Here is a 27,792-nt window from a genome sequence, read left to right as displayed (position 1 = left end):
GGAAAGTCAGTGCAGGTCACCAACACCAGAACATGGTGAAGATCAGAAGCGCAGCTGCCACTATGAAGACACTTGCCCCCCTCATCCTCCTCCAGCTGATGTGCTTTGTGTCTGCAGGTCAGTTGCCATTTTGTTCTCATTGAAATTAATGTAACGGTGAGTGAGATTATTTCATGTGCGCATGTGGTTGCAGGCTCAGTCAGCCTAGTGTTCTTGCTGAAGGAAGGGTGTTGTCCAGACAGCTCCATAAAAACAATCCCAAAGGAAATTGTGACCCATGTGGCGAAATCGCCACATGGGTGCCCACACAAAGCAATTATGTAAGTATCAGACCTTTTTTGGAAGTGGATTATTTAGCACAGGTTCAAATGCAGTTTCTCAATATGAGCATATTTACAAAATGTTCATTTAGTTCAGTTGTGATTATATAGACTTTTCCAGTGGGGGGAAAGGAAATGTGTTGGTATCAAGACCAAAGATTAAAAGCATTTACAAGTACAGTCTTTATCATGTTGGTGTTATTCTCTGAGGTTTTTTTTAGAATTTATTTTGATATGTGCAGTGTTAAAGTGTACATAAAACATACAGAAAATAACTACCTGGATGCTACAACAGAAATCGTGGTTCAAGATTAAATGCAATTTCACAAGTGCATTTGGACTTCATAAGGTGGCTTACATTAAAAAATGGGCCTGTTTGTTGTTTCAGAGTCACAGATGTGTGTGATAAAAAGTTTTGCCTCAAACCCAAGTGGAGGGAGGCAAAAAAACTGCTGAGGGATTTTGAAACGGCTTCTGCCAACCAGACATCTCTACCTGCCCCTTTCAATCAGACCAGCTGTGTTAAAATGACATGAGGGGAAAGTTCCTGCATGTACAATGACTTGTCTCACAATTTTTAAGACTATTCTGTTTCCCGAGGGGTTTTTATGACTACTTGTAATGTATTTTTTGTTGATTTCTTATAGCATGTATTTTATTGTTTTAAACTTTAAAGTCGCCATGTTGTAAATGCTATGTACATGTGAACATTGTATGTTCTTAATATTTTTGTCATTATTGCTTTAATTATTATTAATCAATAAATGATTTCCCTGGACACACACATTCCAAAATGTTGCTAATTATATGTAGTATCAAACATAGAATAGCAATATATATAAAGTGCTTAGCATAAATGAGTACACCCCCCTTCATAAAATTAAACTTTAAACAATATGTCAATAAAGACAAAAACAATTTCCAAAATGATGACCAGCCTAAATTTCTATAACATCTGTTTAATTTACAACATGAAAGTAAGGTTAATAAAATAAATTAGAGAACAACATTTTCAGTTTTACTCAAATTAGGGTGATGCAAAAGTGAGTACACCCCACAGAACGTCTCTGGAGCAAAGCTCCAAAAGCCCAAATTTTAGACTAGATACGTCTATCCATCCATCCATCCATCCATTTTCTTAGCCGCTTTTCCTCACAAGGGTTGCGGGGGGTGCTGGAGCCTATCCCAGCTGGCTTCGGGCAGTAGGCGGGGTACACCCTGAACTGGTTGCCAGCCAATCGCAGGGCACACAGAGACGAACAACCACTCTCACAATCACACCTAGGGACAATTTTGGAGTGTTCAATTAACCTGCCATGCATGTCTTTGGAATGTGGGAGGAAACCGGAGTACCCGGTGAAAACCCACGCAAGCACGGGGAGAACATGCAAACTCCACCCAGGAAGGCCGAAGCCCGGACTCGATCTCACGTCCTCTGCACTGGGAGGCGGACGTGCTAACCAGTCAGCCACCGTGCTGCCCTAGATACATCTAGTTGAATCTAATTATTCATTACACAGATGTCAAGCAGACAGTTGACTATAATTGGGGTGTTACTTAAAGAAAACAGTTTCCCATTTCATGCTGTTAGCAATGGCACCACATGGAATAGAAATATCACAAGATCTGAGAAAGAAAATAATAAATAAAGTTGAAGGCTACAGGAAAATCAGCAAATCTTTACTTATCGGTCAGAATACTGTAGCAAAAGTGGTACAAAAATGTAAAAAATATGTTGTTCATTTCATGCCTAGAAGCTGTGCTGTGATTAAAAATCGTGGAGGCCATACAAAGTACTAGATTTAGTCATTCTTGTTGAGGGGTGTACTCATTTTTGCATCACCCTTATTTAAGTAAAACTGAAAAATGTTTAATGTAATTTATATTATTAACCTTACTTTCATGTTATAAGTTAACCAGATGTATTGTTTTTGTATTCATTGAGATATTGTTTAGAATGTTACTTTACGCTGAGTACTGCATATATATATATATATAAATATATATATATATCAAACGTGTAATTCCAAGATTTGTCCATTCATAAAAGGAGACTCGCCGCTTTTTTCAGTCCGCTTGCTTCTTGATTTTGACAGAACAGCAGGCTGTGCAGGTTGGAGCTAAACAAAAAGTGGGAGAGAAAAAGAACAAATGATTGTTGGACTTTCCCTATTTTTCTTTCTTTTCTGCTTTGGAGTAAGAAAGGCTGCCAGCCTCACAAGTTTGAAAAAGATCTTTGAAACAGTCCATCTGCCCCGAAAAGCTAAACACAGTGGAACACAACACATGTTGTTTTGATGATAATTTATTGAAGGAAAAAAAAAGACACAAAGGGTGGAAGTAATTTTGAATGTCATGAAAATAGGATTATGGTTTTTATTTTTCCAGTTCATCATGCAACTGTTTTTCAAATGTAGAAAACAATTAATTACATCACAATACATAACCAGAGTATAATGATTTCTGAAAATTAAAATGATTATGTACAACTGTACTTCTTTTGTTTCTTTATATATGAAGTAAGGTTCTTATGTAACCATATTAGAATGTGTGTCATTTACATTCATGTCAAAATCAGTCAAAATGATTTCCTCTATATAGTGTAAAGGTCATCTTAAAAGTATTGATTTGGCTTATTTATTTATGATAACTATTAACACCTAAGGATCACTTTGCATTTTATCTTCAACAAAACACAGATAATAAAAAAATCTTTCTATAGAACAAATCTGTTTTGGGCGTTGTTTCAAATAGATGTGTGAAAATGTTCTCTGCAGCTTATTTGCTTCACTAGACACAGTTTTAAATATATATATGTCGAAAGTTGTATTTTATTTTTATAACTTCTAACATCAATATGACAAAAGCTGCAAAACATCTAACGTAGCTTCAGTCTTCCCTTGTTTTTCCACATTGAACATGTTTTGCACACATTCAAGCAGCATATATTTCAACTAGGGGAGTTAATTTAAAGTTCCTTTATCACCACAAATTTTTTTAACGTGTGATTAATGACCGCCCCTTACTTGGAAAGCCTGTACTGCGGGAATTCCAGTCGCAACGCAGCAGACACATCCACGTCAAGATTTAGCAGTAAGAAATTTAATAATAATGCATATATTTGTGGAGATTGCTGTCAAGCGGTATTTTACCATTTTAAAAATGTGCAGAATTTCACAAGTTACTTCTTGTTAAAAATTAGATAGCTCTTAATATGAAAAGAAAAATGCACTGAGCTGTCACCAATGTCTTACAAAGGCAATTATGCCATCTAGTGGCAGAAAAATGACCTCAACACAAATCAATATCACACTCGTTTTTTACAGTACAGTACATCTTTTTGATTTTAACTAAATGTTATCAATTATTAAAAAAAAAAAACACTTTTATGTTAACATGAGTATGAAAACTTTATATTTTATTGTACATTTAATTGTGCATTTAGAACGGATATCATTTGTGATTAATCATGAGTTAACTATTGAAGTAATGCGATTAATTACGATTTTTACGAATTTTAATCGCCTGACACCCCTAATTTCAACTCACATTGGGAATTAAACCAACTCTGCTGGAATTTAGCAGGTGATACAGTATGTTAAAAATTTTAAGTACGTTTTAAGACACCTTCTAAAATATCAGTAAAAACGAAGCACATTCAGACCTATTTGTTTGATTTTGGTTCTTTATTGAACATATAAACACAAAGAAAACACATTACAAGTCTAATATATAAATTGAAGTAAAAAAGAAAACAAGAATAGGATGAAAGAAAAGTGTTTATATGTTTAAAAGGGGTAGGAGTAAGTTAACAGCTTATATAGTCCTACCCCTTATTCGTTTTATGTTCATAAAATAATAAGGTAATGTATTTCAACAAAAGGAAATGTATAAACCTAATCATATATACAAGTACATTTTAACATACACACATTTGCTAGTGACATATGCACACAAAATCAACAGACACATACCACAATACATCTATAAATCACATCCTCATACTCACATATTTAATTTTCATTACACTCATACCGATACATCCAATGAAATTACACCATATGTACATTTTTAACAGCTCATGACTGATGTAAGTTTTTTTTTTTACTTTGCTTTTAGACATTTTTTTTTAATTCAGCAAGTGACTGACATCTTTTCAGATCAGTTCCAAAATCATTCCACAAATTAACACCTTTTACAGAAACACACCTTTGCTTAATATTTGTTCTCGTTTTATTTTTTTTGTAGACACGTGTACCCCTTATGTTATAAGGACTCTCTAATTTCAAACAGCTTCTGAGTACTGTGGCAGAGTAGATTGTTGTGCACTTTATACATTATTTGTGCTATTTTAAATTCAACTAAGTTGTAGAATTTCATTGTATTTGATTTAATGAATAGAGAATGAGTTGGTTCTGTATATTTTGATCAATTAATAATTCTTATGGCTCTTTTTTTGTAGTTTGAAAACAAGATGAGTATTTGCTTTATATGCTTTTCCACAGATTTCCACACAATAGGTCATATATGGTAATAATTATGAACAATATAATGTGTATATCATTCATTATTCAGGAGTCAGGACATCCTTAGTTTTAGAGAGTATCCCTATAATTTTTGACATTTTCCTTTTGACATTACCTATGTGTGACTTCCAGCATAATTTTTGATCAATAACTACTCCAAGAAATGTATTTTCATACACTCTTTCTATTTCAATTGAATTAACCATAATTTTGACCTGTTGTGTGGTTTGTCTAGTACCAAAAACTATAAACTTGGTTTTGTTTAAGTTTAATGATCATTTGTTTAAGTCAAACCATTTTTTTAACGTGTTCAATTAATTCTCCACGGTAGTCAGAAGCTGCTTCAGGTTCTCTCCTTAACCTTAGAGAGTTGTGTCATCGGCGAATAAGACACTTTTGAATATTTTTGAGACACAACAGATATCATTTATATACAATGATAATTTGGGACCTAGCACAGACCCTTGGGGGACCCCATGAGTAATCTTCAAGTGTTTTGATTGTATATTGTTAAATTGTTTCTCTTGCCTTTGAAATGTCTTAAGCTGCTTTTCGCTTTTTTTTTTTTTTTTTTTTTAGCTCCCAGTAGCTACAGACAAGTGAAGTAGATGATGGAGTGTTTTCCTTGGTGAGTAAGAATGAACACTCCATGTCAACGGACGGAGACAATACCTTGAAGAAGATGGGCTTATTGTTGTCAAAGCCCACAATCACAATGTCTTCGTGAATGTAAATAGTGTGCTGGCAGAAGGTTTCAACTGCATACACACCACTGGTAATGTTCAAGAACAGAAAATCTAAAAAGACTCTGGAATCAGATTTTGTCCCCCCCCAAAAAAAATTGTCAAAATGTATCACAATGAAAAGAAACAGCTTGTGATCCAAATCATACCACATCAAGTATTAAAAATGTCAGACATTGTTCTATGGCATAGGCATGTATACCCGCTCATCAGCGGCAGCTGGTCAATAGAGGTTGTAAGGGCACTGCATCCTCAGCTGAGTCATCACAAAAATAATATAGTAACACACACACATCCCACACACCCAATTGCAGGTTCCACGTCTAACGATTTTGCAGATTGATTTTTCTTTTTTCTTCTATTTTATAGTTCATAACTATTTTGTTCTATCTTTTGTTTAATTTGAATGAAATTCTACTGTCAACCACTAAATGGCAGCATAATATTTATTTTGCCAGTAAGTCCATCTTAAAGAAAAGGAATGAAAACATGAAGGATTTCAGCCTAGTTTTTTTGTTTTTCTTTTTTTCTTTTTTACTGAAGATTATTGAACGTCAAGTCCTCTTCATTTGTGATTTTTATGCCTACAGAAATGACAGCTGTAGGTTCATTTTTTACATTTTTGGGTATAATTATTTATGTACTGTATATTGCAACATAAGTTGAGTTTCTTAGTTTGGAAAAATCAGGATTTGTTTCATGGATATTTTATTTTTGTGTTATTAATTGCTTTTGTTCTACTTCTCTCAATATATTAAATGTTTTTAAATGTGTTTCTATTGTTTTAAAAGTGTGTTTAAAAAAGTAAGTGCTATAAATTCCTTTAAATAAGATGCCTAGGGAGTATTTAAATGGGGTTTTCTGTAGTGCGGATTTTGTTTATTGTGGTCTGTGGTCTGGAACGTAACTGCCACAACAGAGGAAGGATCACGGTCTTTTGGGTCTTTTGAGATGCACCTTTTTTATATGAGCAAATAGTACGTTTGTAGTTAATAACGAGTAAAGTTGTTTCGTTCATCTCTATTGCCTAATTTTGTGACTTTTTTTGTGTTCTGTGGCGGACAAATCTTTGCCCAATGATTCTCCTTAAAAGTTGGACATGTGCAGTAGCGCCCATTCCACTCAGTACGAGCAGCATGGATCAGTGGTAGAGTGGTCGTCTCCCATCCGTGAGATTGTGGGTTTGATCCTCAACCCTGGTGACTATGTGGAAGTGTCCTTGAGCAAGACACTGAACCCCGATTTGCTCCCAGTGGACCTGGCAACGTCTTGCATGGAAGCAGTCGACCACTGGTATGTGAATATGAGCCTTTGTAAAGCGCTTTGGGCACTAAAGATTTAAAAAAATAAAATAAAAAACTATATAAATAGCAGTCCTTTGCATTCCAATGCAGATAAAGTTGATATAAAATATAGATTAAATTCCAGCGCCTTGAGCTGGCTGAAGTAACATCCGACTCTGTGCCGGCAGCATTAATGTGTTGCATGTTGACGTGTCAAGTTCACTCTTCAATATTTAACTGAATTTCAGGTTTGCTTCTGATCATGCTGCTGCAATTTGTCTAAATTTTAATTTATTTTCTAATGTAAGTTTCCTGTGATACACTATATATATATATATATTATGAAGGAGCTAATGCATGTACAGACACATTGGCCAGCGTTACCAAAGCAGTAGTTTGCTGTACGAATAAATGGTAGGTAATGGCCACCAATCGGAGCACCTCTTGCAATTTTAGAGACCAAAGGTCATTTGTGTTAATATTGTGGTGTCTGACTAAATTGAAAGTAGCTAGCAACGGTGGCTGCAATGAAAACCTGGCAACGTATCTCAGGGGATGAAACTCAGAATCTGGTGATGTCCATGGGCTCTAGCCTTCAGCCACTCATTGACTGCAATTGACTTTTAGCCAAGTATTATGTCTAATGTAATAGTGTATGATAATAGATGGACACCCACACTGTAAAAAAAATAAAAATAAAATAAACGATAAATTTCCGGCAGCTGGGGCGCCAAAAAAATACACTGAAATAACAGAAACTTATTCTTACTTACCGGTAATTCTCATAAAAATACAGTTTTTACCCATAATTAAAACACAGTTTGCAGTTGTAATTTCAACAAGATTTTGCCCTATTCTCAGGTTGTTTTTAATGTTTAATTAGAAAAAAAAAAATCACATTTTAAAACAGTTAAATTACCTATAAATATAGTTGGTAAACGTATTACAAATAGTAATGCTTAAGAGTACAGAAATGTGCTGTTATTAGTTGTTTTTAAATACATGATTTTATGGAACGATGTTTTATAATAATTTGTGTTTGATGTAAAATAACAGTATGACACAAAACATAATGTGATTCATCTTTCAAAACATGTCAAAAAACTGTTGAAAAACTAGATATTGGGTTTAAAATTGCAACATTTTACTGTTATGGTACTTCATTTAAATAGCATTTTTCCACCTTACGAGGCTCTATAACCATTTTAAATTTTGACTACTCATTCAACTTCTAATGACCCAGCATGAGTAGTTCAGTATCTTGCTCAAGGATACTTTGACATGTTCACCAAAGGGGTCAAACCTATAACCTCAAGGATACTAGATGACCACGCTACCACAGCGCCACGCCACCATTGTTTTTAGTCATTTTAGATTACCGGTACATGAAATGTATACTTAGTTGTTAGTGCTGATGTCCCAAAGCAGAGGCAGCATCCCTAAGTTCAAGTCCAATCTTTGCTTTGCATATTTTTCACCCTCTCAAGCTTTCCCCTTTCCATGTCTCAGTAGATGTCCTTTCAAGATACAACCCCAATTCCAAAAAAGTTGGGACACTATACAAATTCTGAATAAAAACTGAGTGCAATTATGTGGAAGTGCCAAATTTTAATATTTTATTCAGAATAGAACATAGAGAACAGGTCAAAAGTTTAAACTGAGAAAATGTATAATTTTAAGGGAAAACTATGTTGATTTTAAATTCCATGGTGCCAACAAATCTAAAAAAAAGTTGTGACAAGGCCATTTTCACCACTGTGAGGCATCCCCTCTTCTTCTTACAACAGTCTGCAAACATCTGGGGATCGAGGAGACAAGTTTCTCAAGTTAAGAAATAGGAATGCTGTCCCATGCTTGTCTAACACGCGTCTCTCTAACTGTTCAACTGTCTTGGGCTTTCTTTCTTGCACAGTTACAGTGATTTCATGTAATTTTACATTCAGTATATAAGATCACAGTCTATTTTTTTAAAATGAAATGATATTTTAAAAATATAGGAAAAATCTATTCATCCATCCATCCATTTTCTCGCGAGGAGGAAAAATCTGTAAAAAAAAATTAAAAGAACATCAAAATTCAGTTATTTTAGTTTTTTTTTATTGCAGTTATTTGTAATATGTCTTACAGTATATTTTGTCAAACTGAAATGATATGACTAGATGCAGTTATGCACATGTTTTAATTGTCCTAAAAGCAAAAGGCAACAAGCTGTTACACAAGACATAATGTACGCAGCCATTTTATCAAACCTAGACAGAAAAAGCAATACGGTTTATCTCAATCATCCGTGTTGATCTACCGTTCTGCTGTTCACTCTTTTCCAGTTGTACACGTCTACTTGTTCTGATTGATTCATAGTTGAAGTGGCAGAAAGAAAAAACAATTGTCCAAACACCAGTTTTGCGATTAAGCGTTCAACAGATTTTTTCCCCCATGCATTTCCAAGATTACTGTTCTGTTAGAAAGCTGTACTTGGAAGAGTAAAATGATTGTCTCTGTCTGTCATTAGCTCCAAATTGTTGACTCTAGTTAGAGATGTGAGCTCATTTGATGTCAACTCAAACTTGGAGCACCTTTCTTCTGACTCTGCTGCAATTTCCTCTCCCCGCTCCTCCTTCCAAATCCTCTCGTACTCCTGCTTCAGCTCCTGATAGGAGCGCGAGAAGGTGTGGAAGATGGAAGTGGCGGGGAAGGCCATGATGAGTATTCCACTCAGGATACTGGTTAATGCCACCATCTGTCCAGGGATGCTGCGGGGGACCATGTCTCCGTAACCGACAGTTGTCATCGAGATGATTGCCCACCAGTAAGTAGCCGGGATGCTGCTGAAGCTGTGTTGCGGATGGGTAGCGGCGTATGGTGCCAATTCACTTTCTGCGAGGTGGACTAAGGGTGAGAAGAGAGTAACGGCCACGCAGACGAACAACAGCAGGAGGCCGAACTCCCTCATGCTGCGTTGCATGGTCAGTCCCAACGTTTGCAAGCCCAAGGAGTGACGAGCAAGCCGCATAACGTACAGAATGCGCAGCGCGCGGAGTAAGCGGAGAATGAGACTCAATTTGTCCAGGTAACCTCTGCCAGCGCCCATAACGACTTCCTCCTGGGACTCATCTCTGACGTCCACCACCAGCGACACATAGTATGGTAGGATGGCAATGGCGTCGATGATGTTAAGGGGCCCGCGAGCAAAGGCCAACTTGCTCTGGGCATTTATGAATCGCAACACAAATTCAAAAGTGAACCAGGCTACACAGATGGACTCCACCACAAACATGCTGTGACACTTCTGGGAACACACGCCCTGCAAGACACAGTTAGGAAATCACACTCAAAGGGTGTTACGCTAAATGAGCACAACTATCAGTTAAAAGGGAAACCCAAATTTTCCTTTACAATATGTTCTAAACGCCCCCAATAGTCTAAACATGGCAGGAACGCACACACACTACTACCACAAATTCTTATTTTGCGTTAGCAAACGAGCATCTTGGCGAGCGATGGCGACTCGGCAGCCATTGTGAAGCTCGGCAAACAATGCCACAAGACCGAGTGAGACGGAATTAGCCGGAGCAGCTAACAAGAGCAGCTAGCGAGAGTTAGTCGGAACCATAGGCTGGAGTGGCTAACAAGAGCGGCTAGCGGGAGGAGCTAGTAAAAAAAAAAAAAAAACTAGTAAAAGAAGAAAGTGATGAACAACAGGCCCGAATCACGGGAGTAATTGACGACCACCTGCAGGCCTCAGCTGTGGAAGGTAAGCTACGGTTGACACATTGACAACATTCGTAAAGTTGTCCTTTGGGCATCCATAGCAGGAAAATGGCGGCGAAACATGGCAGCTCTAGTAAGGTGATAGTAGTGACATAAACAGTCGTTTTAAAAAATGAATGAATTATTAGTTCACCACTAGATGGCATTAGGGATCACTTAATGTCCCTTTAAAAAAAGTTTAAAGTTTAACATTTTCTGGGATTTTTTTCAGCCAACAAGAAAAAAAAATTTGCATTAAAAAATTTAACTCAAATTGAGGAAAAATATCTAACTTTTTCTTAATAAGACATTACAGCTAATATTAAGTAAAAACATTACTCATAACAAGCTAAAAAAAATGGCTTGCACAACGGTTTGCATGAAATGACCAGCAGAAGAGCAAGATTTTTTTTGCTTATTATTTTAAAGGAAAAGCAATTACGGTACACAACTTCTCAATTAAGAAATTAGGGAATAATATGCCAATTAAAGTTTGAACACTGTTTTTGTTTGAAATGTAAACCTAACCTCTGTGAATCTCGTTCTTTGAGAGGCTCTCATTAGTCCATACTGAGCTCCTAGCATAAAACGCACACGAAGAACAGTGTTTTCAACACACAAAAATAACCAAAGTTGCCAATAAAAGTGGCAACATAAGATGGCTGCCCTCTGGCTTCAACTCAGTCTCACATCAGTCTGTTGGTAATGACCAATAACGGCTCACCTGTTTTCTGAGTTTGGTCATGTGACATTTGCAGGCTGAGCCGTGATTGGTCGTTACCCAAGCCCTGAGCAACTATGATGTAATTTAAAGGTGACAGCAAGTCACAAATGGCCGCCCCCTGAGATGGACAAAAACACATGGATTTTGCTGCTTAAAGGTATTACATCTCGGCATTTTAAGCCCTTCCACAGTTAACTATAGGCATATAATGATTTAATTTTAACTTGGACACCATGGCGATGTAATTTTTCAATGAAATATTAGGTATTTTGCTGGCTGTTTTTCTAACATGGAAGTAAAACACCCAACTCAGTACAACTCCGCCTCTCCACACCCCTCTCGTCCTAACCCGGCTGCTGCGCGCACTCTGGAGCGCTGCATTCGAGCACTTTTCTGTGTGGCCATGCAAGACCGGCTAACCCTTGCAGTACAACCGCGTCTTCTTTAAATATGGAAATTTGATGGATGTTCAATTCTTCAATAATTATTTGAAACAAAACGGCTCCTTTACTGCAAGAAATGTAGTGGAGGAGGAGGGGAGGAGAAAAAAAAACATGAATCGGACACAAACCCAGGACGTACTACTTAGAGGGTGGGCGCACTAACCACTACACCATGTTCGGTTCAATTGCACAGAAATTTTACTTGCAGTTTACACAAGTGTCAGCCCCCATGGAACGGAACCTTTCTGGGAATTGAATGGAACAGGACCTTTCTGGGAATTTAAGACAGCAAATTGTCATTGCACTTTGGCATTGCAAATGTGAAGGATAATTGATTGCTTTGAATTCGTTTGGACAGAACGTTTACTGATAAAAGCTACTTTTATCACTATCCTCCGAGCATGGAAGTCTCAGAGAAAGTGGGCGTGTGTTTAGGCCGCATCGGCGGTGCGGGGGTTGGTCCGCACCTGATGACCTCATAGAGTGAGCACCCGCTCATTTTCTCGGGTTGGGAGGGGCTGGTGCTTGGAGAGCAGAATGACCTAGAATTTCTCATAGAGGGGTGAATGGAGGAAAACACCACTTTGGTGAGGAATTAGCATTTTAACATGGCTAAAAGCTCCCAAAAGTGAAATTTTTACATTACTGTCCCTTTAAGTAACTGGATGTAAATATTATTATTATTATTATTATTATTATTATTATTATTATTATTATTATTATTATCATTATAATATTTGAATAATAATCATTACATTTTTAACTGTATGGAAGTTTGCCTTCTGACGTTTGACTAATGTGGCATGATTGTTTTTCTTACTGGTGCATCACATCAATACTTAAGTGATGTTACATAGAAGTGTAAAAATGTCAATGCTAGTGTGACGTTTACATACACACCCTGGTTTCTTCATCTCTGAGGTCTGGCATGGTGCTGATGCACAAGCTAACCACCGTGACCATCACCATAATGACAGAGAGGCAGGCAAATATCTTTCCTGCCAACCCCGAGTGAGGGTTCTCCACCACTTCCCGCAGCATCCAGATCAGCTTGCAGTGCCCCCTCTCCACTTCTGCTGTGCTTTTCTTCAACATCATCCTCATCTGTCTCCATTCCTCTTCTTTGCGCTCTCGCTCGGCCACCTCCTCCACACGGGTGATCATCCGACGGCGGCAGCACCGCTCCATATGACCTGGGTCGACGCCCCAGTAGTCGAGCTCGTCATGCAGAGACACGGCGCATAATTCCCTGAGCAGACGCAATTTGCCTGCTGCAAGGAAATTGAGGATGACCCGGAAAGCTGTAGGGTTGCGGTCAAAGAAGTATTCCTTGCACGTCTCATCATAGTCGTCGCAGAGGTGTGCGATCTCCTCGGGGGTGGTGCAGAAGCGCAGTCGTCCCAGGCGACTCTGAGGGAATTGCTCCAATGTGCTCCAGGGGAAGGTATAGCGATTACCCCCAACATTGATGAGGACTTGAAGAGTGTGATCAACCACATGTGAGGCCTTGGGCTCACGTAGTAGCTGGGCCCGCTGGAAGTACACCCCCTTGATTGTCTCTGTCTCTGGGATCTCAGTGAAGAATCGGTCAAGGCTACTGTCGTCACTGCTAATGGAGTAAGTGCTGAAGTCATGGTTGGCATTGCTGATAATAGGCATTCTGACTTCACTGTATGAGTAGGGACTAAATAGGTACCTGTGCAAGCGGAAGACTGGATACTATGGTGAGCAACCACAAAGAAGCCGACAGCTGAAATGATAAAAAAGAAAAGAAAAATATTGTGATGTATAAGCTTTTATTTTCATCATGACAACTTGACTTGTGATTAGTCCAGGGTGTACACTGCGCCTCCAGGTCAAGTAATGGATGGCTGAGGATTTCAGCAGAAAACGTAAGGCACATTTACAAAGTTGGTAAACACTTGACTTTTTCTTGTTTTGTTCCTTTGATTCTTTTTACAGAGAGATTGAAACATGCATGGTGGGCCAGTACCATGTCAATGCACACCAACTCCTGCTCTTACCATTTTCATATTTGTAATACTCGCCGTTCATGATTTGAGCTATGAGAGCATTGTGTCTTGACTGGTCACAGTTTGATGCTTTATAGGCTCTTTCTGAAGTATATAAATGCTGCAAGGCACATTTTCATTGCCATGTATATAACATTTTGCCTTGTGTGTGGAATAAAATGAAGAGTAAAATAATGTACATTATTTTGCCTTTCAGCACAAGGATGCTGTTATGAGGTGTTCTTATTATTCAAATCATTATCTTTTGTGCAATCTCATTCATTTCTGTTCAACTGGAAATCTGGAAATACAAACCTCATGACTCATGTGTACCTGACACCTAGCAATGTCCATTACAGCCAGACTATAAAACACGCGCACACACAGAGAGGCACACAAAAGCAAGGTTCTGTAACTTCTGCTCATAACAAAACTGTCTCGTAAAATATTACCTTGTGTAATTATTTTCCCAAAATAGGATTTATATATTAACTTATGAAATAATGCCAAAAAGGTATATTTTTTCTACCATTGTATTTATTTTTTAGTTTAACGCCTACTTTTCTTCAAGTACAGTCACTCACCAATACTGTAACTTGTAGTCTATTCATCTATTCATGGTTGGGCTATAGTATTTATAGTATTACATATTATTAGTGATCAACAAGAAGAAAACACATTTCATTTCTTGAATGAGATGCACCCTAACATTGTGAGGTATTATATAGAGGGATTGAAATACAAATGTTACAAAATGGGAAAAATTGGATAAAACAGTAAATTATATTTACTCACCTTAGAGGGCGCGTGTGGTCTGTGTGAGCTCAGTAACATTCCTGCTTAGTGTCCAGCACATTTTCCAAGCTGTTGCTTAAACAAACACTCATCTCGCCCACGAAGACAAAATTGTTGACGTAATTGTGCGCATGTAGTCAAACACTTGTAGTTTGTTAGTAATGCCACCGTTATTGCAATAATCCCCAACTGTTTCTAAATGGTTTCTGAAGTTTCCCTGGTGGATGTATGCTCCAAAGACTGCACTCCGCCAGTATAAAGCGAACGCATTTCATCTGCTGTTGTGTCCGGCTCGTGTTCCCTTTCCCTTATCCACCGTGCCTGCAAGGAGGGACGAAATACGATTATGTGCACTCCTCAAACCTGCTGCTGTATTTTCATCTGCGCTTGACAGCAGGACCATCCTCCTCCTCCTCTCCCTCCCTTTCCTCCTCCTCCTCCTCCTCCGCGAGCACTAGCAAGCTCACTCTTCATGCACACTGAAAAAAAAAGGGGGGGGGGGGTAAGTTTGATCACAATAGCTCGTCTTTGTTTCAATTCAGACGTTAGTCAGGACTGGAGGACAGTTTATGTTCTCCATGAAATTTGAAATCGCTAATCCATACAAAACACAACCTGCAACAACCTGATATTACTGTAAACAATAGTTGTCCTGAGATAAAAAAATAAAATAATTTTTTTACCTACAACTATAGTCAAAGTGTTTCTTAACCAAATAGTTTTTGCGCACATCCTATAGTAGTTAATCGATCTTGCCCTCCTTTTTGATGACCAACTTTCATATGTACAGCGCCTTGCAAAAGCATTCAGCCCCCTTGAGTTTTCAACATTTTGGCATGGTACGAAACATAAATATAATTCATTGAAATTTTATGTGAAAGTTAAACACAAAGTAGCACACTATCATGCAGCAATATCTTATTTCAAACTTGTTTTACAACTAAAAACTGAAGAGTAGAGTGTGCAAAAGTATTCATCGCCCCCGCCCCTCCCCGCCCCACCACCACCGCCACCAATTCAGGGGGTGTGAATACTTTTGTGACATCCCACTTTCAGTTTTTTAGTTGTAAAACAAGTTTGAAATAAGATATCCACTTTGTTTCACTTCATGATTGTGTGCTACTTTGTGTTTAATTTGTACATAAAATTGCAATGAATTATATTATATTTTATGTTTGTGGTCATACTGTGCCAAAATGTTGAAAAACTCAAGGGGGATGAATACTTTTGCAAGGCGATGTAAATTTAACAGATCAAATTAGTTTTATATTTGTGATTTTGTGGCGATGTCTTCCTTGTAATTGATGAAATGCTTGTTTTTTTACAGACATATTTAAAATCCGGGGTGTAGTCAGAACTTTTTCAGTGAGACGTAGCCCTATAGGCATGCATAGAGGCGTGTTGGCCATCAGCAAGTTCGGGAAAATTTCCGAACGACAATCGGCATTGACCGCACAAGAGCAAAGGGCTGCATTGGAACACGGCTGTCGCGCCACCCCGCCCTCAACCAAAAGGTTTAGTTGGGTTGTCTCCTTCCTCCCTCGCGCCGTCGACGACAATGTTTTTGGTGCATGGTCGTCGCCACCAACAAATACCGGCCCCACTTTGATTAGCCAGGAGTCTGCTTCATTCCCTCCCACAATGGTGCAAATGCGCTTTTCAATCTGCGCTTCTGTAGCAAAATACCAAAACAAAAAAAAGTACGCCCACGCACACAGTTAGACTGCACTTCGCACAAGACTGCGCTGAGCACAAAAATAGGTGCCATTGTGTCACCCTTGCCACACCACTGGAAAAAAAAATTGACAACGCCCCTGGCACAAGTACTGCACTATATTTTGAAGTGTCAACTGTGAAACTCTTGTTTTGATGCAGCCAAAGCCAGACTGACAAAGTTTGTGCGGTGCAGACAGGATTTATATCAAGGAAAGAAGATAAGCAGTGCTCGTCTTCCTGTATGTCTATTTCTCACACACACACCTACGATTTGCATGCCTGCTTTACAAGATGCAGGTTGTTTTTGTCCATGTCTAATCAGGACACCAGCTGCCGTGACGATGACATTCCTCCACGTTCTATTCAATAAATGTTTGCAATCTCTGAAAAAATAGTGAAATATTGAGGTACAACCCGAGGTAAACCTCGCAATGTATGACTTATGGACCCAAATAAAAATCCACGATAGAGTGAATCCGCCATAAATAAACCAAGAAGTAACATATATGTACAGCAAAAAAAAGCCTAATAGGCCTATTAATAATTATGATGACAATAAAGGTGTCCTCCTGTTGCCCTGATACCTTAAAAATTATTATATGGGATATTAGCAAGTCTGGAATTTGCTTCTGAAATTATTTCTGAGTCACTCTCAGAGCTTGATGATGCTTCTTTCAACAAATAAGAGACATAATTCTCTGAACATTCTCCTTCATCAGATTCTTCCTCATTAAATCTCCAGCATGTCATTTTACCTATACCTTACCTATATATATATATATATATATATATATATATATATATATATATATATATATATATATATATATATATATATATATATATATATACTTGCAACCCCTAAAATTTAATGTACAAAAACAACAACAAAAGTTATCTGGAGGCCTGGTATATCTAGCTTTTAGCATCACATAGCATAAACAAAAGAAACAAACAATATGGTCATTTGAGGTAGTAATACTCAGGTCTCATTTGTGTTCTGAAATTTTAAGGATAAAACCTTAGAATCAAATATACACACATTTAGAAAACTATTGTACTATTGGTACATAGGTTTTTGTTAAACCAAGTAATGCTGTTGCAAAATTTGAAAGCAGTAAAAATGACTGCTTGGTAGCTCTATTCAAACTCCCAGCCCAGCCACTGATACATATAAATATTGAATGTGATGGATAAAATACTGTACTATAAATTTCCTCCATGAAATTATTTTTAAATTATGGTTATCTTTGATAATTTTAGTAGTGCTGTAGTGTTATGGGGTCAGAATGTAAATATTAAAAAATATATATATATTGAATTACAATTACAATTTAATTTAAATTGTAAATCCACATGTACCGATTTAGTCCAAACAAATGTGTGACTGTGATCATTCCGGTGCTGCCCTGTTGCCTCACAATCAAGACCAGATCATTGTGTCTGTGCTGAAAGGAATATTACATTGTATTAAAACAACCTCTGACCTTTTTGGTTGATGAATACTGGGGATTACATGATAATCCACTCACAGGGGGGACATAAAGGAAAGGCATATTAGAGCATGCTGGGACACAGCCAAGACATCAGTAACATGAAACTTTTACCAATATCGTAATTATTTGTGGTATTATGAAAATTACATGGCTATTATTTCGAGGAATAGAAGGATTTGAGTGCCAATATTTATTTATTTATTTGTTTGTTTTTTATTAACTCTGTATAAGGCTAAAACAAACATGTTGCTGCACTTCATTGTGAAATATTCATTTAATTTACAAAGTGAACATGCACATTTGTTACATTACAAATGAACCACTTCATTAAGATGAGTCAAGGCTGGTTATCAAACAAACAATTGCGGAAGGGAGGCTGAGCAGGAGAAGAAGATAGAGGGTCATTCATGTAATGGAAAAGCGACAAGAGAATTGTCACACTTGACACTGATGCACAGAGGAAGAGGATAAACCATTCATTAGGGACTACATAGTTGAAAGCTAAGACAATCAAAATGATATTTTTTGTGACTAATCCATTCAGCAGTCCATTTCCAACACAGTAGTGAACTTTGTTTATAGGAGCTATGTGAGATCTGAAACAGAGTTTAAAAAACAAAACAATTGAAGGCTTTAAATCAGACGAGACCAAATTACAGTTGTAAAGTGTACTTTTGCAACGTTTCGGACAAGCTGATCTATAAGACTTTTTTTCATGTGGACTTTTTTGACTGAAGATCAATGTGAAGATTCGTTGTGAGCATTAGTCCCTTAGTGTAAAGCCAATCCTCACTCAGGGATTTCATCAATTAATAATTCACTCACCCAGTCATCAATATCCAGTGTCAAATCAACTTCTGGCTGAAGGAACAGGTAAAGAAACGGGATCAGTTTGAAGAAAAAAAAGAAAAGTAAACCATTGTATGAAGAGTATACACGCAAAACACAAAAACTCTGAACCCTAAAATCTGGCCTTTAAATACACTTATTGAAGATCAATGTGAAGATTCGTTGTGAGCATTAGTCCCTTAGTGTAAAGCCAATCCTCACTCAGGGATTTCATCAATTAATAATTCACTCACCCAGTCATCAATATCCAGTGTCAAATCAACTTCTGGCTGAAGGAACAGGTAAAGAAACGGGATCAGTTTGAAGAAAAAAAAGAAAAGTAAACCATTGTATGAAGAGTATACACGCAAAACACAAAAACTCTGAACCCTAAAATCTGGCCTTTAAATACACTTATTAAATCATTTAGTTGGCAAAAAACACTGAACACTATATGAGCTCAATATAACATTGAAGTGGCAAGTAGTAAAAATAGTAGTCATGTTTATAATTTACCCATGTCCTTTAAAAATTGACACTTTTGGTCGTTCCGTTGACAGGATTTCTGTGAAGCAGTTTGATGACGACAACAGCCAGTGTAGCTTGTTTCATCTCCTTCTGTTTGGAAACCTTAAGCCTCTTTTGCAACTTAATTTCCTGATGGAGCTGGAGGTTAACATGGTTCAGTGGAATCAGTCTGGCAGAAGAAATTAAACTAAAACTCCTGGGGAATTGCTCCAGTCTCTCAATTTGTGCCGAATCACCTAGGGAGCTGTGCAGCGAGGCAACAGATAATTCACCCTTGATTCAGCACAATCAGTCCACTCAAACATTGCTTAATTAACTCCTGCATGCTTCACAATCTTATCAGCTGACGGAAAGTCTGCTTCCACCGGCCATCCTTGCTTTAGCATGTTGTGCAACTATAATTCATTAATATGTGGCAGAGCTTTACTTGAGCATTCAGGCTTTGTTAGTGTTGTTTTTCTGTCTCCTCTTTCTCATAATGTAATTGGGAGATGCTGGTCGCAGGAGGAGGAAACCCTCAGAAAGGAATCCGATTATTTAGGCCAGGAGTCATATTACAATTATTGGCAAGCAGAGCTTTGAGCCACCGAATCAGCTTACGTACAAACTGTTTGACAGAAAGCGAAAAGAACATTTCTGAGAGTGTTTTCAAATGTAAACAAAGCTAAACAATCTATATTGTGTCACTTAGATTATGAGACACTTTTACTACAAAAAGATAACAGTCTCTCACAGGTTTTTTTTTCTTTCTACACAGTAAATTTTGTAGAGTACTGTAAAATGAGTCTATTTGGTCCCACTCTAAACAGAGTAAAATTTACACTTGGGAGAGAGTAAAATATTCAGAGCAAATTTTACTCAAACTTTTTTTGTACAAGAGAATGTTTTTGGTCTCCTTTTGGATAGTAGCAAACAGTAGGAGTGGCATAGCCCAGGTGGTAGAGTGGCCTTCTCCCAAGCTGAAGGTCATCAGTTTGTTCCTCAACCCTTGTGTAACGTTTTTTTTTTTTTTTTTTAATAAACTAATAAATTGTACTCACTAAATTTCCTTCTAAAATGTCATTAGAATTTCTGAGTGAAAAAAAAAACGTTACTAGGTTTTTGTCATGAGACAATTAATTAATTATCTCGTACACAATAAAAATACTTTCAGAAAAAATTACTCTGAATATTTTACTCTCTTCCAAGTGTAAATGTTACTCTTGTTTAGAGTGGAACCAAATTGACTATTTTTAAAGTAAAATGTACTTTACAACATTTACTGTGTGAGCAATAATAAAGTGTAATTACCAGAATTACATTTTGCTGATTTTATTGTCAGAAGGAAAATTTTAACATTTCTAGCATCAGCAAGGAGGGTTTTGCAGCTGATAAAAATTATTTCATCAATTTGAAGTCAGATTGAAAACAGATTGCCTTTCTGGCTGTTTGGCAGCAACAGCAAGTACAAGTCAACAAGGAATGTCAACATCCCTCAGCATGGCAAACAAACAGACAGCTCAACATATCAAATAGCATTGATGGTGTGTGTTTACTTGGTGTGTATGCAAGGCTGAAAGGAGTTCTGTTTGTTTGTTAAATATTTGCAACTGAAAGAGGACATTTTCCTTTCCAACCTTGAAAGCCCATGCATGTTGCTACCAAAAATGTCGATGATGTCATCTGCATTTGTCTCATCAAGAGCATGTAATTATTTGCAGTCATTTGTCCATCAACACCCCATAATTTCTGTTGCCGTTTACAGCTCTACATTAAGTCTACATAAAGGAACAGTACTTAATAATATATAATAATCTTACATATTTTTACATTATGCTACATATGACATAAATGATATTGTGCATTTCATATGTGAAAACTAGTCTAACAAATCTATGTGAAGTACTTAGCAACTGTAACATATGGGCAAATGAGAAGTATTTTGACGGTTCTAGTTGACAAATAAAATAAGTGTGAATCCAAATATTTACAGACGTCTAAACATCTAAATTCACAGGCATTACCTTAAATGGCCAAGAAAATGATGTACGCAATCCTTTGAGATTTCACGGCCAGAGATGGATTGCATTAAATGAGGGGAAGATTCAACTTGGAACATTGATTTCATTCCTGTGAGCCCAATCACAGCCAAATGAGTCTGAGCCACTTGATCAATTTGTATTATTGATCATCAGATTGACTAGGTTATTTAAGGAATACAGCCCAAAACAATTTCTTCCAATCTTTTTAATCGAGAGCTCCCGAGCATAACATCTTTGCTTGAAAAGAAAGATAAATAAGCCGTCAAAGTGCACAAAATCAACACTGACTCACTGGTTCTGCTTCACACTCTCAGTTTATGCAAAGAGAAAGACTCACACCTCCCCTCCATCTTGTTTTGTGCCTGTCAAGCACAAAGTAAAAGCTGGGGAGAGGTAAATTTAATTGCATCTCATGCTGCCTTCTCCTTTGCATCACTGAAATACTGCATATCATTTATGTCTCATTTGTTATCTAGTTTATAATGGTGTTCCATTTACTACAACAACTACTACTACTACTACTACAAATACAAATACAGATTCTACAGAGCTATTTCATCACCATCCTCACAATGGAAAACAAAAACATAAAGAATAAAATGCCAAACTACTGTTTGGACTCAAAATAATATAATAAATGTGCATGAAACATCCTAACTGATGGGTTGCATCTGTTATGTGAGAGAGAGATACAGCACAATCTGTGTAAGCGGGTACAGCTGAGGAACAGCTATGATAATAACATTTTTCACATTCAAGTTCATCCATTTAAGGTTATCCTGAAAACACAGCAAATACACAAACGCCTATCAAACCTGTTTCATTACTGTAGGCAATAATTGTGGATGTGTGCTTGTGGATGTGCACACGTGTGTGTTTATTATTCATATTGCAATAAGAGAGCTATTAATCAGAGCTTAAAAATATGTGATACCAGGCTTATGCAAATGTGACATTTCTCATCAATATCTTTGAAAATAGACATATAATATTGTTTCATAACACTGGATGTGAATTTCTGACCATCACTGATTTTCATGGTGCATATTAAAAAGCTTCACAGTGATGATCTCTGATTCTCACCCACTTACTTCCTCTTGTGTTCTGTTGCTATTCCTGTGGAGCAGCACTGAGTCAAAGAGACATTCAAGAATCCCAATTCTGTGTTGCTCTTTCACATAGGGACACTTGACGAGCAAGAGGCCCATTATTCTGCTACAGAGGATGTTCAGCCATTTAGCAGCAACGTGCACCTCTCTGGCTCACACGCACGCACACACACAGGCACATGTGTCATGTGCATTGTGCACTGTGAATACCTGTGGTGAGACCTCCAAACATTCATTAGTCTTTTACCTTCAGTAATCTGACTGATGTCAGTTGAATAACAATTAGTTCTCATACTCCGTACACAGCAAAATCGGCAGTGTTAGATTAACACTGAGAGTGTTAAATCTAACACTAAAAAAGTGTTCATGTGTGTCTACACCAATAAGTAAATCTGACACCTTTCAAAGTGTTACTTTTTTTTCACTTAACCAGTTTTACTCCAACACTGTATAGTGTTAAAAATCTACACTGGTAAACAGTAACACTGTGTAGTGTTGAAAGCACTCAACACTAGTGTCAGTGTAGAACATTTAATTCTGCCAAACTACACTTAACTCTTGTGTTTAAACACTTATGAGTGTATTGCATGCACTAATTTAAATTTAAATTATAAATAAAATAAATTATTCATATAGCGTTTTTCCTCCTCACAGGGACCTCAAAACACTTCACATTTTGACTACTGATGACACAGCGTCAGGAACAACTGGAGGTTCAGTATCTTGCTCTCTTTGACAGAATCGCACTGACCTGGGAGCGAACCCACGATCTCAGGCTAGGGAGACGACCACTCTATCACTGAGCCACGGCACCTCAACGACAACAGCTTGATGTATTGCTATTGAAATATCGACCGGATATGAGAGTCGTCAATTTAACACTCAGGGTAGTGTTACTCAGGTTACACTCAACATCCAACATAAGACGCAAGGAAATTTACTCTGACAGTGTAACTTAACGGTGTTAAAATAACATTGCTTCCTGCATATTTGATCGAACGCTGGAAATTCAACACTGACGATTTGCTTTTTCTCTCCTGGGGATAATGAACGGCTTGACTGACTCACATAGGAGGGCAGAGAAAGTAATTTATGAATGTATATATTTTACTACAGGGTGTCCACAAAGTCTGGGTGCATAGGGGATTTAAATATTTTATTTATTTATTAGTGCTGTCAAATGATATATTTTTTAAACTAATTAATCACACAATAGACCATAATTATTCATGTTTGAGCACATTTTTTACTACTATTTTCTATATTTGCTTCAGTAAAATCAGAGTTAACGCTTTAATTTTGACAGCGCTATTATTTTTATAGTTATTTTTATAGTTATTTTTTCTCCCCAGAATGAAGATCACCCTGTCTAAAATCGATTTGGTATTCTTCAGTGGATTAGAAGGATGTTCTTATCGCAAAATTGCGAGAGTTTAGCCTTCAATGCCCTGCCATGCATTACCATGCAGTCAATGTTCTGAAATTGATGGCAATGCAGACCTATTCTATCGAGTTCGCCCAAATTTTGCAAAGTGCGTCAAATTTTGTATTGAAAATTATGAAAATCATGTTGAAAATATTATTACTGTACAGTTTTTACCGTTCTTTACACACTAAAATGAACATTTTCACATAATTAACATTTGTTTACGCTCAAAGAGCAAAACACCTGTAAGGGGTTGCACGTGCGTGTGCGTATGTGTGTGAAGTTACTTCCTTGTCATTGTTTGCCAATGACCACTAATAAACACATTAGGAGTGTGCTTTATTGCTAAATTGAAAATACGTCATGCAGTATTTTTTATTTGTCTACACTTAACAGTAGAAAGAAAAACTCCTATTTTGTTCAGATTTTTATTGTGGAGTGATATGATACTGTAGCTGAGTATGGCAGAAATGGGGAATCCAGGTCCAAAAAGTAAAAACCCTGCCATAGATTGGCTTTAGCCACAGGTGCTCCTCCTTAACTTGCAGATAAACAGACTTGTCTATAGCACCGGAATCTGACATTTGGATTCAAGTTTGTGAAAATGCATTTAAAATGACAAAACACACAAATTTACAACTTATCCAATATAAAATTATTCATAGAACATACATTACTCAATATATGATAAAGAAAATGGGACTCTCAGACTCCGACATTTGTCTCCAGTGTTTACAAAACACTACAGACACTTATTTTCATGCTTTATGGTTAGGCACTCCGGTTATGTATTTCTGGACTAAAGTCTTAGAAAAACTTTCCGCTATCTTGGACTGTAGGATACCTTTATCTCCAAACTTGTGTTTGCTAGGTGACCTAACAACAACTGACTTACCACATAAACAATTTCAATCTACACTTGTAGCCCTTACTATCGCAAAAAAAACAATTCTTGTTAACTGGAAAAATAAACAAACTCTGAATATCGACCAGTGGTCTAACAGTGGTCTAACCTCCTCATAAATCACATTTTAATGGAAAAAATATCTGCCTCAAATAAAAACCAAATATCAAAATTTATAGAAACATGGTCTACGTATATAGAATATTTTAACCTAATTCTGGTTCCTTAATTCTGTCTGTTAGCGAGAGCCACCACATCGTGATAACTTACATTGATGTTTCTGTATTTGGCAATTTGTAACTAATGGTTGTGTTTTTATAGTCAGGAAACCAGTTGCTGCCAACAGGATCGAGCAGATTCACCTCCAATGGGCACTAAGGGTGAATATTCAGATTCACTGCATGCCAGGGGGTTAATTCTATAGGTGCTGTCCCCCCCTGGCTGGGCGTGGGCGGGTCTGCCCCTCTGTTGGCTGCTGGGTGGCGGCTGCGTCTTGGCCATTCCCTGGGTCTCTTGGGGGGTGCTGCATTGCGGGGCTCTCCCTGGTGTCCGGGGCAGCGCCGCCCCGGCGCGGTCCGTCGCTCTGGGCCCGGCGACGCGGTTCGGGGCCTGTGGGCTGCCGGGGTGCCCCGTGGTTCCCTCTCCCCTCCCCCTTCCTCCCCCTTCCTCCCCCTTGCTGCCTCTCCCTCCTCGTCTCTCCCCGCCCGTCCTCCGCCTCCCTGTCCCTTCTCCCTCGTCAGCTTTACCCCCCCCCCCTCTCTGCGGCCCTGCCGCTGCCTCCTGCCCTTCTTGTCGTCTCTTTCCCCCGTCCCTTCCCCCTCCCCTGTCCGCCTTCCTCCCCCTCGGCGCTCCTGGGGCCTGGAGGGCGGGTGGGTTGGTGTTGTGCCCGCCCCGCTCCGGTGGACCTCCTGGCACATCGGGCGGGCCCAGTATGCGGGGGGCAAGCCCTATCGCCTCGCCGGGCTGGTCCCATATGCCCGCCGGGGTCCCGGTGGGGTGGATGGGGGTTTGGTGGGCAGGTGCACCTCCCGCCCCCGCCCGGTTGGGGTGGGGCCCCGCTGGTCGCCCCTCTTAACTCACTGTACTAGTTTTGCACAATAGACTTTTATAGACACATAGGGCACATAACACACTTTGGGGGGTGGGGGGGTGGTAGGGTGGAAACACCGTCTTCGCCCTACAACTCCCCTCCAATTTTAATGCACCACACAACTGTGTGTGTGGGGGGGCATTGGTTGGGGCAGACCGCAGTATAGAGCAGTGCTGCGGTCCCCTGTCCGTGTCCCCCCCCCTTTTTTTTTTTTTTTTAATGCACCACATACACTCACTGACCTGGGAGGCAGGTGGATCGGAGCAGAGGGGGATATAATTTCCCTCTGCTCCGGTTCACCTGCTCCCAATTTTAATGCACCACACACACACACTTGTATATACACTGGGTGGGGTCACATTCAAGGTAGGGTAGAGTTCGCCAGTCGGCGAGCTGGCAAACTCAGTAACAGGGTTATCTCTCACTAAGAACGCTGGAGTGACGACCGGGGCCTTTCCCCGCTGGGCCTGGGGTTCGGGGGTGCCGCCCGTCCTCCGGTGCCCCCATCTCCCCTTCTGCCCCCGGTGTTCCGTCCCTCCACGCGGTGGGGGATGGGGTGGGCGCGGATGCCCTCTCCGCTCCGCTGCCCAGCCCCGCTTCAGCGCCGGTGCCTGGGTGCGGGGGATCCCCGGAATCTGGGGGTCGGGGGCTGGGGGGCTGCCGGTTGGTGGGGGTGGGGTCGGGGGGAGGGGCGGCTTGTTGGGGGGGGGGGGTGCCGGGGGTGGGAGGGTGTCTGGGGGTTTGGGGGCCTGGGGGCGGCTGGGGCTGGGTTGGGGTGGATGGGGGGCGGGGGTGCATGGGGGGAGCGGGGGCTGTGGACCGGTGGGGTTCCTGGCGGGCCTGTAGTGCCCCGTCCTGCTGCGTTGGGTTGGGGGCGCGGGCCGCGTTGGGGGGCGCTCCTGCTCCTGGGTTTGCTCTCCGGCCGGTGGCCCCTGCGGGGCCCGGGGGTCGTCCTTTGGCGTGGCCGCGGCCTGGGGGCCCTGAGGTGTTGCGCTTGCTCTGTCCTGGCGGGGGTCGACGGCTCCCCTCTTTGGTGGAGATTTTCATGCATGCACGCCAGATCCACCACACCAGCATCTATCGAAACTCAGACACAATCTTCCTCAGGTCATTGAATCGGTGGAGGCTGGTGTCTGTGGATCTCACTCTGCTTCGTCTGTCCTTCCTTCCTTTCCTCAGTCTCTCCTTTGGTCTCTTGAGGTCTCCCTGATTTGTTGAAGTTTGGATGTCTCTGGAGTTGGTGAGGGACTCTGGTTGGTGGCCTGGTGGGTGGTGTCTGGTCGGTGCTGGATTTCGCTTTCCTTTCTTTTCTTTGGTCCTTTCTCGGGTTTCCTGACGGCCTCACGACTCTGGCTGGAAGTGTTCGGTTTAGGGGAGCGGTATGGTATTATTTTTTTTTTGATTTTTTATAGGTTTTAGGTGAACTAATGAATTTGCACGCACGCACACACGCACATACACATATTCACTCACATACAAAAAAATAAAAAAAATAAAATATATATATATATATATATATATATATAATAAAATAAAAAAAAGGAGAGCAATGATGATGACATGTCAAATCGGTAAAATTACCGAATGAACAATACTGAGCTCTCCAGGAAAAAAGAAGAAAAATATTGCAGATAAACAAACTTGTCTCCACCTGTTGAGTAGAAGCCCATGTGACTATCGCCAATTGTTTTCAGGCTTTTTACTTTCTGTACCTGGATTCCCCAACTCTGGAGTATGGTAAGAAATAAGCATTTCCAGTCCGCAGCATCAAACAATGTGGTGCAGTGCTTGGTATAATTTTTGTAGTTTCTCATCTTATCCTCACAAGGGTCGCAAGCAAGCTGGAGCCTATCACAGCCGTCAATGGGCGGGAGGCAGGGTACACCCTGAACTGGTCGCCAGCCAATTACAGGATTCAAAGTCCAATGTTTTTGAGTGACTGGAGAGCGTCATTTCACCGAGTTGACTGCCATTTTGACTTGTGGCATAAGCTCGGAACAGTAATCCGTTCACAAAATATACAGGGCTGTGAGACAGCACTGGGAAACCTAAACAGCTGTCACAGGGGGAAGGGTTTTATG

At 39.3% G+C, this 27,792-nt stretch overlaps 1 protein-coding gene and 1 long non-coding RNA gene across 2 annotated transcripts; one reads left to right on the top strand and one right to left on the bottom strand.

Annotated features, from left to right (window-relative positions):
- Positions 1-1,106, top strand: LOC144050757 (uncharacterized). Its single transcript, XR_013293922.1, has 3 exons — positions 1-117; positions 194-320; positions 709-1,106. It is a non-coding gene; the product is annotated as an uncharacterized LOC144050757 (long non-coding RNA).
- Positions 1,107-8,947: 7,841 nt separating this feature from the next.
- LOC144050686 (voltage-gated potassium channel regulatory subunit KCNG4-like) lies at positions 8,948-14,983 on the bottom strand. The gene is made up of 3 exons (XM_077564191.1): positions 14,594-14,983; positions 12,687-13,536; positions 8,948-10,173 (listed from the first exon to the last, which is right to left on the bottom strand). Exons 2-3 carry the CDS (start codon positions 13,443-13,445, stop codon positions 9,331-9,333), a joined length of 1,602 nt encoding a protein of 533 aa, XP_077420317.1. The 5' UTR covers positions 13,446-13,536; positions 14,594-14,983; the 3' UTR covers positions 8,948-9,330.
- Positions 14,984-27,792: the final 12,809 nt, after the last annotated feature.

This window comes from Vanacampus margaritifer, chromosome 4 (genome assembly GCF_051991255.1).
Source record: "Vanacampus margaritifer isolate UIUO_Vmar chromosome 4, RoL_Vmar_1.0, whole genome shotgun sequence".
Lineage (NCBI taxonomy): Eukaryota > Metazoa > Chordata > Actinopteri > Syngnathiformes > Syngnathidae > Vanacampus > Vanacampus margaritifer.
Note: the sequence above shows the minus strand (reverse complement) of the source record. Positions and strands in the feature narration are given on the sequence as shown.

Coding starts and splice junctions, on each gene's coding strand:
- LOC144050686 (XM_077564191.1), bottom strand. CDS start 13,445: ATGCCTATTATCAGCAATGCCAACCATGACTTCAGCACTTACTCCATT. Junction 10,174..12,686: donor TCAGAGATGAAGAAACCAGG/GTGTGTATGTAA, acceptor TGTGTCTTGCAG/GGCGTGTGTTCCCAGAAGTG.